This window comes from Amblyomma maculatum, chromosome 1 (genome assembly GCF_055883805.1).
Source record: "Amblyomma maculatum isolate TAMU_Amacu chromosome 1, ASM5588380v1, whole genome shotgun sequence".
NCBI lineage: Eukaryota > Metazoa > Arthropoda > Arachnida > Ixodida > Ixodidae > Amblyomma > Amblyomma maculatum.
Window position 1 is genome coordinate 198,701,227 of NC_139344.1, and position 12,746 is coordinate 198,713,972.

The 12,746-nt window shown below is 42.3% G+C and overlaps 1 protein-coding gene across 4 annotated transcripts in view; it reads right to left on the reverse strand.

The window, feature by feature from the left end:
- Positions 1–4,272: 4,272 nt before the first annotated feature.
- Sf3b3 (splicing factor 3b subunit 3) overlaps positions 4,273–12,746 on the reverse strand; it is a 61,243-nt gene continuing 52,769 nt past the window's right edge. For all 4 annotated transcript variants that reach the window (XM_084590004.1, XM_084590005.1, XM_084590003.1 and 1 more), the window contains exons 20-26: positions 11,261–11,581; positions 9,890–10,102; positions 9,704–9,802; positions 7,737–7,880; positions 4,723–4,827; positions 4,546–4,641; positions 4,273–4,400 (exon numbers count right to left, since the gene is read on the reverse strand). In XM_084590004.1, the coding sequence (XP_084446130.1) occupies positions 4,356–4,400; positions 4,546–4,641; positions 4,723–4,827; positions 7,737–7,880; positions 9,704–9,802; positions 9,890–10,102; positions 11,261–11,581 (1,023 nt within the window). In that variant the 3' untranslated portion in view covers positions 4,273–4,355. The remainder of the gene's footprint in view (positions 4,401–4,545; positions 4,642–4,722; positions 4,828–7,736; positions 7,881–9,703; positions 9,803–9,889; positions 10,103–11,260; positions 11,582–12,746) is intronic.

Here is a 12,746-nt window from a genome sequence, read left to right on the forward strand (position 1 = left end):
AACCACAAGCGAAAAGGGCAATCAAGTAGTCATTGGCAATACGCTCATGTGGTGCCTTGTTAACAAAATCTAGAAGACAAATTGTCTTTGAAGCAGTGTAACGATTTCGTTTTCATGACTCTCCATATTAATGTGACAAAAATGCATGCACCCTAATGGTATCTGTGCATTTTCTCCTTGTCCATTGTCCGGACAGCAAGTTTCCATATTAACGAGACGTAAATGCATGGAAAATGTTTGGACCCCAGGAAAACTATAATTCAAGTCGTCCATATATTAACGGAGGTCGTATTAACGAGGCACGACTGTATATGATGAATAAAGAAAAAATTTTCAAGACCATCACTCTATGTTTAAAAGGAGCCTACGCACACTCTGTTCTCCTGTCAGGATGAACATGGTTATGATGAATTCGTGGCAGAATGGCCTTCCAGACAAATGCTGCTGTCATATACTGCTTCCTCACCTGAGTTCACTGAAGCTGTAAAAAATTAGAGGGGTTCAATGCATGCCGAATCGAATAGGGAGCAAAAGCTTTGGCTGTGGGCGACCGAGCGTTGCATCGAACACAACCGTTGAATGCATCAATTAAAGTTTACCGGCATTCTTGCAGGACCCACTTTAATGCCCTGCACATGCGATGTCAGCAGACACTTTCCCGCTACACTCGGTCAGCTCTCCGCTTGTGCAGTACGGAAACTACCCTTCTCTCCATGCATCTGCAGGGATGCTGCTACCCTCCTCCTCTCTGTGGTGAGCATCACGTACCTGACAAGTAACTGGGTGACCTACGTGACATATCTGGCGCGAGCGAGCAGTTGGCGCTGGGGTGGTGGCGACTGCGAAGCGCACAACTGTGGCGGCAGCAAGCCTTCCGTTAAATGTCATTTCCAAGCTTGATTTGACATTCAGCTCTGCATGCGAGAAGTGGATCTTCGCTCCAGACGTGTGACCGAGTACGCCACATGTCCTAGATAGGTGGGGGGCGCCTCCTCATGCAGTGTGCAGCAGGTATGCAGCTTGCAAGACACACATAGCTACGCGACTACTGGGCAAATTTGAAATACTCAGAGCAGCATAGAAGTAAGAGTGAAGCAGCGAAAAAGACAAACTGAACCAATGCGATTTTCTAGCAGGCAAACATGAGCTAGTTTTATGCTTCCGATCTTCAGCTCAATTTCAGGGTACTTCTGTTAAGATGAACTTCTAAAACGACAAATTTTCTGCCTTCCAGGTCATCTGAAAGTCTACTGTATATTTATTGTCCATCAGCAACATCCTACTAGAATACGTGAATGTAGATCACCTGTTGATTCAGGTGCGAGTGTTCGCTTTACATGTACCGACACATCTCAGTTCGTTACAGCGTGAGCACATGCAGGAGGCACATAGAGCCTTGATTATGCATGGCAACCCCTTGAAGTTGACAAGAAACAGTTAACACGCGAAACAGAGATGTGCAATGACAGTGCACATCAAAGAGCGTCCATTAAAGCTTTCACAGCACATAGTGGGTCACAGGCCTTCAGTCCAACTCAAGCACGCCATCCAGAATAATAATGAAAAACAAAAAACAAACAAAAAAAAAAACATTAGAATTTTTTTCTTTTTAAATGCCTGTTAAATAACAAAGGTTGCAGCGCTCACTTCAACAGGTGAAATACGACCTGCCCCATACCAGCGCACGACAAAATATGCCAGGCATAATGAACTCTGCAGCCTCTGGGTTTAGTGATAATGTGCAGAGAAACCTTGCTATTAATACAAAGGTGCACTTAAAGAACACCGAGGACAGCACTTTTTTTAATAGCTTACTTTCATTTGGCAGTGAAAGGAGCATTTATTGGCAAGCAAATTAGATTTTAAAAAATTTTTCCCCACAAATTATGACATCAATATTACGAAGAACTCGGTGATCATCATTGGGAATGTAGGGTAGTGTAGTTTAGCCTTGATATATGCATTCTAAAATCATCAAGTGGCATCACTGCAGTTCGTGTTGTGTTGTTTTTTTTGGTGCATAAGCAACTGATGCTATCATGCGCCAATTAAACCTTGTTCAGGAGCCTCGCCTCTTTTAGGAAGTGAAAAACATGAGAAGTTTCGGCCAGTGCATCTTCTCCTAAAAGCACGGCTGGGATGAAAAGGGATTTGTTCATTGCAACAACGTGCAAAATATTTTTTCCTTAATTTCTCAAGCTTAATGTATGAAAGTAAGATGTGATGTATTATTAGTTCTCCTCCACATCCCTCATATAGAGGTTTGTATTTCAACATATTATTTCCACTCCTCTATGACTGGTTTGACAAGATGTAGTTTGCTGTTGATTTCAATTGTTCCATGAAGTTTGCCATCTGGCTCGTAGTTTTCTCTTAATGAATTATAAAACATCTCTATGTGGTACGTTAACAGTTTTAGCATTACAGACTTCTGTGGCACATGCATCAGCTCTCTCGTTGCCGATGATCCCAACATGGCTTGGTAATGTTAATTTAATTGATTGTCCATGTGATTGTGCAGCTATCACGTCATGTATGATGTTTCCTATTAAAAGTTCTGTAGCATTTCTGTGATGCAAATCTGCAAATCAGTCGATATTGTCGACCATAAACCCCGACTGCTCATTGGAGGGTCAAATTCTACAGTTAAAGCTCAGCTACTATGGTCATCTGATGAGAAGAGAGGAGTCGCTGGAGAAAGATTTGATGTTGGGAGAGGTTGAGGGTCACCGGAGAAGGGGTAGGCAGCGAACGCGATGGTTAGATGGCATCCTCAAGGCGCTGCAGATGAAGTTATGTGATGTTGGGAAGATAGTGAGAGACCGGAAAGCGTGGAGTGATATGGTCCATAGGGTCTCGAAGAGTCGGACACGACTGAACTGAACTGACTAAGTTAAGTTTTCTTTGACTTCCAGTGTGAGACTGTCTTTTTCCTGCTTCACGTTGGGCATGTGCGCGAGTAAGCAGCATGGCTGCCCTCACAGTTGATGTAACGAGGTGTTTAAACGTCACAATTTTCTGCGGGATGCTCATGTGAGCACACTTTGCACATGTGAGTTGGCCTCGGCAGGTCTGCGAGCCATGGCCATACCTCCGACATCTGAACCAGCGACGAGGGTTTTTGTATGCATGGTTCTAGTTTTATCTTTGTGTGTCCCACTTCCACATCTTCGAAGACTGTGCTCGATGAAAAGGTAAGAACTATGTGCCTCGTAGGTGCCTCCTAGTTATCTCGTCTGGTTTTAATCCTGTAAACCTGAGTGACATTCTGCTCTTTAAGTTCGAGCAGCTCTTCTTTGCTCAAATACCTTAGGTCATAGTCTGAAATGACTCCACGCACCGTGCTCAATGAACGATGCTGGGTGATTGTTACTGGGAAGTTTCCAAAGCATGTCGCTGTTAAGAGTTTCTCGAACTGATGATTATACAAAACTTCCAAAAGAAGGTCACCGTTCGGTAGTTTTTTTCACTTTGTACCCTTGACCAATTGCCTTGGTCAGTGTCTTGGTAACCAGGAATGGTGAAATCAGACTAGCGCATTTTTCACTGTTTTCACTATGGATTACGTGGAAACGTGGAAAGTTGGTGGCAGTCTTCGAGAAAAATTTTTCTGTTTCATCGGTGCGCCCCCGCTTTCGGGAGCGATCATTTTAAGTAAACGAAGCCATAATTTTTTTTTTTCTTTTTTTTTTCGACCAGGGTGGCGGCCACCCACCACAGAGCCCAAGAAGGGGACAGAACAGAAGCTTGCAAGGTCCTGCTCTCACCAGTGTACACCCTGACTGTAACCAAATACTATGGCGTAATGCAGAGTGGTTAGCCACAAAAGGTTAACCCTAGCCGCCTGGAAGAAGGAAAAAACAAGGAAGGAAGAGAAGACAGGATAGTTGTGCGAAAGAGGATAAGAAAGTGAAAGATGTAGGGGAGGATAGGAAAAGGCGACTGCCGATTTGCCCTGGTCGGATCACGCCGGAGGTGCTGTCTATGGGAAGCGTGGGCCTAAGTGGGCTGGAGCTTGCTTGTGCAGTCATTCATTTAGTAATGTTGACAGTATTGATATTTCAAATTTTTGGTTAAAGTAGTCCTCCTGTCACTAGCAGAATGTAATAATTTATTTGTACAGGTTACTTTAAATTTGTCTTCAGTGTCCCTTTAAACATACTTAAAAAAGAACTAGTATTTCATTTTCATAATATAAAACTACACATACACAACTTACAGACACCAATACATGTCACAGTTGATTATTTATGAAGAAAAAAAAACACACAAAAAAAAAACACTACATGATTCTTTTATTAATGCATGCTATGTACAAGAGTAAAAAACAAAATATATTCCCAATCAGGCATTGCTCAAAATGCATATCGTGTCCTAATATCTTCAAGCTTCTTGGAAACCTGTGGAATAAAGTAAACAAAATGTTTACAATTTGCTCAGTGCAGTTTGGTTTGGTTTATGAAAGTGACAATGCATAATACACGGACACTTTACATTACGCATCTATCAAAATGCAGCCTCTGTGAGTACAAGTAGCAAATATACCTCGCTTGGATTCCTGTCCAGTTCTTCTGCAATGCTTTTTTGCTTGGATGGATCAAGGGAATTGAACTGTTCACAAAGGTCCCCGTCAATAACATTCTGCAAAAGAAGCACAGTTACTTTTCTGCACACAACTTTTACACTAAACAAGATAAGCAATGACAAGATAAGAAATCTGACCTTGACAGGAAAGTATGAAGAGCGAAATGACAGGTGGTCCCTGCCACATAACGGTGGGTTTTCAGACCGCATATGCATCTCCAAATGTTGAAAGAAATCATGGTCCTACAACAAGAAACAAAGCAATTCCATCATGTTTATATTAAACTGCCGTACTATGACAGCTAAAATGGCCTATAAAACGTTACTGTTGACAAATGCAGGTTACTCAGTGGTGGAACTGACAATAGGCTTCCTATAGTAGCTTTTGTAACAGAAAAACACTGTTTCATAGCAAAATCTGAGCTGCTGCAGCATATATAAAGAAAGGGGGGAAATGGAAATAAACTTGGGCTTCTAGAGCTGCAAATGTTATTTCAGAAGAAAAAAAGAAAAAGGACACCACCATTACAGCTTCCAAAACACCTTAAAATGAGCAATAATATGATTGTGCTGAAAACAGCCATTTTGGAATGAAAAATCGGGTTATATATGAAAATACCCATAAAAATGACATCACTGTAACTAAAGCCTCCACATACTACCAGCTTTTATCAATAATTCTGGCTTGGACGCCACCGGCGGAACGACGTCAGAGGTAGCTAATGAAGGGGTAGTATGTAGTGCTGCATTCCCAGTGAAACAGAATGAAACAGCTCGCAAAACGAACAAGAAGCGGCAGTTCGGACCGGAATGTGAATGGCACCATGTATTCAACGTTCCCCAGCAATGCCTCGGGAGCCCCACTTGCCAAAGAATTATGCCCACATGCAGCTTTCTTGATGAAGCGCAGTCGTTTTTGTGGTGCTCGTGTATCAATTCAGCCGCATGCATGCAGCCCTGTGATGGGCACATAATGTTGACACGGTTGAATGACACTCTGTGCAGCGACTTCAGCAGTAATCATTTTCTTTTCAATGCTAAACTAATTTGAGCCTATAACTCTGGCCACTAATTAGAGCTCCACATGGAAACTTCTGTGATGCTTCGGATGCCAGGCAGCTTGAATTTCAGGAAATTGCTCAAATGGTGCTGCGAGTGCTTACGCACCGCCCGATTTTTATCGATGCTGCTTATGCAGTCCATCACTGCAGTGAAGTGAGCACACACATCTGATCATGCACAAACGAAGCTACAGCTCAAGAGAGAGCAAATGCACCTAAGTAGGCAGGCTATGCAAGGTTAAAATGATCACCGTAAATACAATGTTGGAGTGCTCTTGCGTGGCTTCTACCTCCCCATTTTCCAATGCATTCCAGGCATCGTAAGATTGAAAATGGTGAGCAGCGCTGGTGCTGGTTCGCATTCTTCAAAAGCGCATTCATGGCAGGGGTTTGAAGTGTGGCATAATGCAATGATGCACCGCATAGAACTGCTCTTCTGTTTCCAACCCAGTGCAGGACTCCACAGTGGCATTAAAGTTTGAGCACTGATGTACAGTAAATATGCTACCTAAGGCAACTACCACCGTATGGCAAAATGAGGCCTGTTAAGTGTTACAGTAGCAGCAATGCTAAAGCATTACCGCACTGGCAGTACAGCTGTCAGACTCTGCTGAAACTATCTATTCTTGATGATCACCAAGAAGAATTTTTTGTCGTGTGCTGCTGATGAGTAAGTGCAGCTTTCTAGCTAGTGAATGCTATTTAGAAAAGCCACAGTGTCTGACCACGAATAGAGGGGAGCAGGAAAATCTATAATTTGCGGATATTCGTTCCATACTTCGAATGCAAAACCTGCAAATAAATAATTGGTTCACAGGAAAGGAAAGGCGCAGTATCTGTCACACTTGTGTCTGTGGACACCTGAGCCACGCCGTAAGGGAAGGGAGGAAGGTGGAAGTTAAAGTGGAAAGAGAGAAAGAGGAGCCGTAGTGGAGGGCTACGGAGTAATTTCGACCACCTGGGGATCTTTAACGTGCGCTGACATCGCACAGCACATGGATGCCTCTTCGTTTCGCCTCCATCGAAACGCAGCCGCTGAGGTCGGGTTCGAACCCGGGTATTCCGGACAGTAGTCGGGCGTCTTACCACTGTACCACCCCGGCGGGGAGCAAAACCTGCAAGCTACTAAAACTGCACAGCAGAATATATTCACAAGCTATTTTATGCACCCATTTTCTGAGGCACTTTCCTGTGGAAGGACCATGCAGCCAACATGTAAAAGCACTGGTTTCCATTTTGGTTTGACATTTACCAAAGTTATTCAATTACCTTTTGCTCCAGGTGTTATGTAAAAGTAAAATCTCTATTTGTCGCAGCATGTAACACAATTTGTCATTTGGCAAGACTGGCGCAGAAGTTGCAACCCTGCACCTAGTTGCAATGTGAGATGTGTACTGGCCCTTAGTAACAGCTATGCCTGTTTTTACGATTTCAAAAAAGTGATTATTCTTGACATTGTAGTTGACAAATATTAGAATATTGGCCATTTCTCGCACAATTCAAAAACGACACATTGGCTGTGAGCACACAGCCAAGTGCCGCCAATTTAACAAAGTTGGCTAAATGCAAAGTATGTGCTCTAGCACATGTTTCACTGAACTTTTGGTTCGAGGCTATGGTTTCAAGACCAGACTTTAGGGAAAGATTGGCAAAACCAGTGAATCAGGACCTTAGCTACCATTATAAAATTTTGGGACTGCTTTAACATGGTTTAAGGGGGGATGCAGGGCTAAAACCACAATTTTCGCTAAAAAAAAAAAAAAAAAAAAACTTTTTTTTTTTTTTTTTAGTTTTTGTTGTTTTGAACTGTGCATGTATTAAAGAAACTACTGTTTGGTTGTCATCTGCGCAGTAAAAAAATTATTATTATTATTATTATTTATTTTTTTTTGCGAGACGGGGTGCACTCCTAAAAGCACCTATGAACGCTGACTTAAAGACGCAGCCGCATAGCCAGTAATGCTATAGCATTAATATACAGGCAGATTAAAAATATAACCAGCGAATTGAAATTCTGACTAGAAGTGTGAATTATCCGTAATTAATTACTATGCAGCGACTGTATATACCAGTGCACAGCTTTTGCCTCACCTCATGCGCTGTGAATGGAACAAGGACTCCAATAGTGCCTGACAGTGTCACGAAGACAAGTGATTCTGAACCACCAGGGATCAATGTTGCTTTCTGAAGCGTCAACACCGTCTCTCCAATATGGAAATTGGCTATGACCTCAGCCTGAAACAGAAAACAGCAATTGAACATTCTTAAACAAGTTTTTTTTTACTAGAACCTGTAGTTCTTTGCATACAGCTATGTACAGCAGGCTCTCACAAATTCAAACAGGTCAAAAGATGAAATAAGGCATCACCATGAACAATCGCTTTTACAATCAAACTGTGGAGCATCAGAAAATTTTCTTTTATTTTATTTTTTTTTTGCCAGATTACACTCCTTATGGAGTCCTTCATAGTCTTCATGCCACAGGGTTGAATCGGGTGGAGAGAAAATACTGGCAATAAATGCATCCTTTGCCGCCAAACAGACATCAATATGCCAATATGAGCCACAAATCTATTTTTACTAAGAACAAAGGTCAGATGAAATGTCCTCAGTATCCAAAAATAAAAATAGACTGTGAACATAGCAGAGCACCTAATATTCATTTGTATTGCCCCAGAAAATAAAAGAAAAACATCATGAGGTAAATAAATGGCTCTGAATAATTTTGGAGCATATATCAATTTTCTTCTTGACATGGCTGGAACTACCCCTTTAGTGCAAACCTTCACTGAGTACTTTTCTTTGCAGCAGAATGCATAATCGAAAAAGAGCAAATGAATTCCACTTAAATGATGTCACAGTTTTAAAATGAGAATGTATTCGTACAAAATGTGGTCCGCAGCCTTCTTTTGTATCTAGTTACGAAACTAATCACTGATCTACAAAAATGTAGACACTGGGGTATAGTGCTACAGTAAAGTCTCATTATAGGTTATTATTAGATTTGGAGCAGAGATCCACTCATTATAACCGGCATTCACCTTAAAGTATGTGCAAAAATTCCCACAAACAAGTCTGTAATATGAATGACACATAAATATGAAACCTCTCATTTCGCTTCACACTGGAGAATAAAAATGAGCACGCAAGAAAGCACAAAATTATCCATGATATCAATAAAAAGCAGCAGCAGGTCACAGCTGCCTTCTCTTTGTAGTTCCTTATGTTGGCGGTCTCTGCACAGTTCAAAGCTTGTTTTTCTTTTTCCCGCTTGCAGTCGTCATCACTACTAGCATCAGAGCACAGGAATCGGCTAATCAACCATTTCTCGGCTGGGCAGCTGAGGTGCCACAGCCAAGCTGTCATCAACAGACGAATGTAACATTCAGAAACACCAGCTAATGCGGTGGCTAGGCCTGACAACCTTTTGAACATTCTCCATGGCGCCCTTGGAGTGGATGTCTTCAATCCTCTGCTTTGCATTCAAGACTGTCAACACAGTACTAGGTGCAACACCAAAGTCCACAGAAATATCCTTTTTCTGCGTCTGCTCTCGACTGTCTTAGATATCTTTATTTTCGTCTCCAGCAAAACTGCTTCTGTGTTGCCATTTTGTGTGACAGAGCTGACGGAGTCAATGGAGTCATGAAGTGCAGTGCAGAAGTGGTGATAGAGGCTCATTGCAAGCGTAAGGTGACAATTCGATCACAATGCCCGTCACATGCCTTTTGATATTAATTGCTGCCTCTGCCTCTGGGTGATGCAGTATGCAATTTAAAAACACTTCTGCTGTGGGTAATTCAAGCAAACAAAATATTGCTCTTCTTGAGTTTTTTTTTTTCCTGGCTCCTTTATGCATTTTGAGCCATATGAATACAAAAAATGGCTTCATTATAGCCGGCCGAGCATCAAATTTTTTAAATTCGCATTTTATTATATAGATTAAAAAAACATGAGCCAACCAAACTTTGCTTTTACTCCCTTTTATCCGATAATTTGTTATATCCGCATTCGCTGCAATGAGTTTCAACAGTAGTTCTCTTTTAGAAGCACCACACCTTTTGAGATGAGCCGCCTAGCCAGCCACGGTCCCAAAGCGACTTGATTCCTGTTGGATCCTCATCCACCTCATCACTAATGCTGCTTGGAAGGCGAACCTGCAATTGAAAATGAAAGCTATAATGCATGTTTACTTCATGAATTTCACTTTCGTATAACAGAGGTAGCAATATTAAGGAGCTTACAATGGTAACATTCCCAAACTTGTCAGCACCAGCAACAGTATCATAGTCAAGCATGCAGGATGCCGTGATCCAACGAGGTACAGAGTCGTCCGCAAATATGACCAGCTGGTTTTCTTGACGTTTGTAACGAAGAAAGAAGAAGCTCTCTTGTACGTCGCTCACCACCACACGATTGCCCATGCACTGAATAGTCACAATGGCACTGGGGATGTACTGAAAAAAAAAAAATATATATATATATACACATATGTATATATACATATAACAATGCAATAAGCAGAGTAAAAGTAGACTTAAGTAATCATATTCATAAAAAGTTTATCATGCTAACCCAGCCTTACAAGAATGTGCCATAAGCTCCTGGTTACAATGCAATACCTGTCATGAGCACCCCCCTTTTACTACTGCAGTGAAGATGACCACAACAAAATGCAGTTAACCCAGCCCTTGTTCAAAAGCCCAAATAATCTGAACTTTAGGTGTGGTCACAGCCAGTACCTATGCAAGTCTGTGGCATCTCACGAAATTAGATGCCACAGGTTTCGCACTGCTTGATTCGAACAAGCTCCCAAAAGGAGGCAGTGCCTAGGTATGGCCGATACAACAAGCAATAGTCTGAATGTCCAAACTTAAACCTGAATTACCATAAAAACCCACATATAAAACGAGGTCCCCCCCCCCCCCCCCCCCCCTCAATTTTATCATGTCAGCTGTCTGCCTTGTAATATATGCGAATACGAACAAATTACAGCCTATATTCGCAGTTCCGGCCTCATTATTAATCGGCGCTCTCAGCATCAGGCTTTTCTAGTCAGATGACGCGCTATCAAGCAATGATGTCAGTTGAATGTTTCGATAATTTCGGTTTCACCACGCTGAACCCGCGATCCTTGTGACCACAGTGCCTGCAACACACACACGACCAGAAAGATTTAGTTTGAAAAAACACCGCTTATAATTTGGTGTTCTTGCTGCCTAGTAATTGCTTTTGCCAGCACACTTCACTTGCCATTCTAGATAAATGAAGATCAAGTGAGCAGGACATAAAGGCGGTAGCGTATATGGGGGTTTAGCACCCTGAAGTGACTGAGTGACTATGAGGACTATGAGGAACGCCGCAGTAGACGGTTCTGGATTAATTTGGACTACCTCACCTGTTGGTAAGACGGCTCTGGCTCAAGGTAAAACCATAGTGCAAAGGAGCAATGGACAAGGCGAATATGTCCTGTTTATCTTTTCTGTCGAGGCATACGCCATACACTGTAAACAATGCCATTTATCCCGGAGAAAGTGCCTTATACAACTACTACCAATGTAAAGTGCATACAGCATGTTCGGCTGCCAAACTTTGTAAAAGAAGTGTAAGCCAACCTTGTTTTCACACTTTCGAAGCAGTTTCTTGCGCCCCAGGTCATAGAGGCGCAGGCACTTGCCCACACCGGCCAACACACGGCCCTGAAAAGGGCACAGAGCTGTTGGGGCTTCCTCAACGGGCGTGGCATGCACCAGGTCTAGGCGTGTTTCACCAGCATGGCTCAGCCGGTACGTGAGCAGCAAGCCCCCACCACGTGCATGCCATGGCTGCAGGGAGAGCTCCCGGGCAACTCCCACCACTACATACTGATCATCTGGCTGGGATGCAAACTTGACCAGAGCCACACTCAGTGCTGCCTCATTCTGCTCCAGGGCCACCTGAGGGTCAATAAGGTTATGTTACAAGGAAGTGCACAAATATGCAGACCAAGTTCAGAAGCATGGAAACCTGAGCGACATGATACTCATCATAACCCTCTCAGGTGCTTTGCACACAACTGTGTGAACGGCAAACGTGCAGTTTTTTTTCTAACAGAGTGCTCTAGATTATTTTTTTTTCTTTTTCTTTTCAGGTGGACTTAGCATAGATTGGCTTGCTATTAGTGCAGTTTTTCATGCCTACTAGGAAACAGCAAAAAATATTTTGCAAAATACTGAGCTTAACAACATGTCTTCTGACATGTTGCCAGTTTTTCCACCTAAACAAAATTTTCATTATTTTCTGGATTTCTTGGGTCATGTGCATCTTTGGAAAATAACAATTACGAAATTCTTACGGTGTTTATTCCATAGATCCTGATGTGTCAGTATTAGTTTTCAACTATTTTAACAGTTTGTAATAAATTTTGCATGTGATTATATGTAAAAAAATTAATCACTGGTGCTTTTCGTAGCTAAACCAGCCAATTGACTTTGCTGAAGTCTGAACATGTTTAGGCCAAAAATCAATTGTTCTCTATCGAAATGATAAATGGTGTCTGTAAGATTTAGCAGGTTAACAAACCAGGAGCAGGGTAAAAAGGAGACTTCTTTTTATGTCTTTACATTACGCGTTGGCTATGAAAGACATAGTGAAATGCTCTTAAGACTGACCATATGGGGTCCTTATGAGCACCAAAACCTTGGTACACATGCGATTTCGAATTTCACCTCTACAGCAACTTACAGCTAGAAACTTCACGCTTTCAAATCCGCTGTCACCGACAAGTGATAAGAATCAGTGGTAAAGACACATCCAAAGCAAGCTTCACTTCATCAGCTGCTCCTTCCGAGCATGCCCTTGGTGCCCCCCATTCTCGTATTGTCTTGGTGGCAGCGCTTTGCAAAGCGCTGAGGCCACACGTTCCTGTGTTCCCTTTCATACTGCTTTTAGCTGTACATGCCACAGGCAGGCACCAAAGAGTGGAACTGAATTATGTGAGCTAAAAGAGCACAACATGGTTGCAGATGTCGAGAACTGCCTGACTGACCTGGTTGTAGAAAATCGTAATAAACGCGAAAAAGCAGTCATGTTGTCAGTGCCTGCTCTCCACATTTCCTGTGA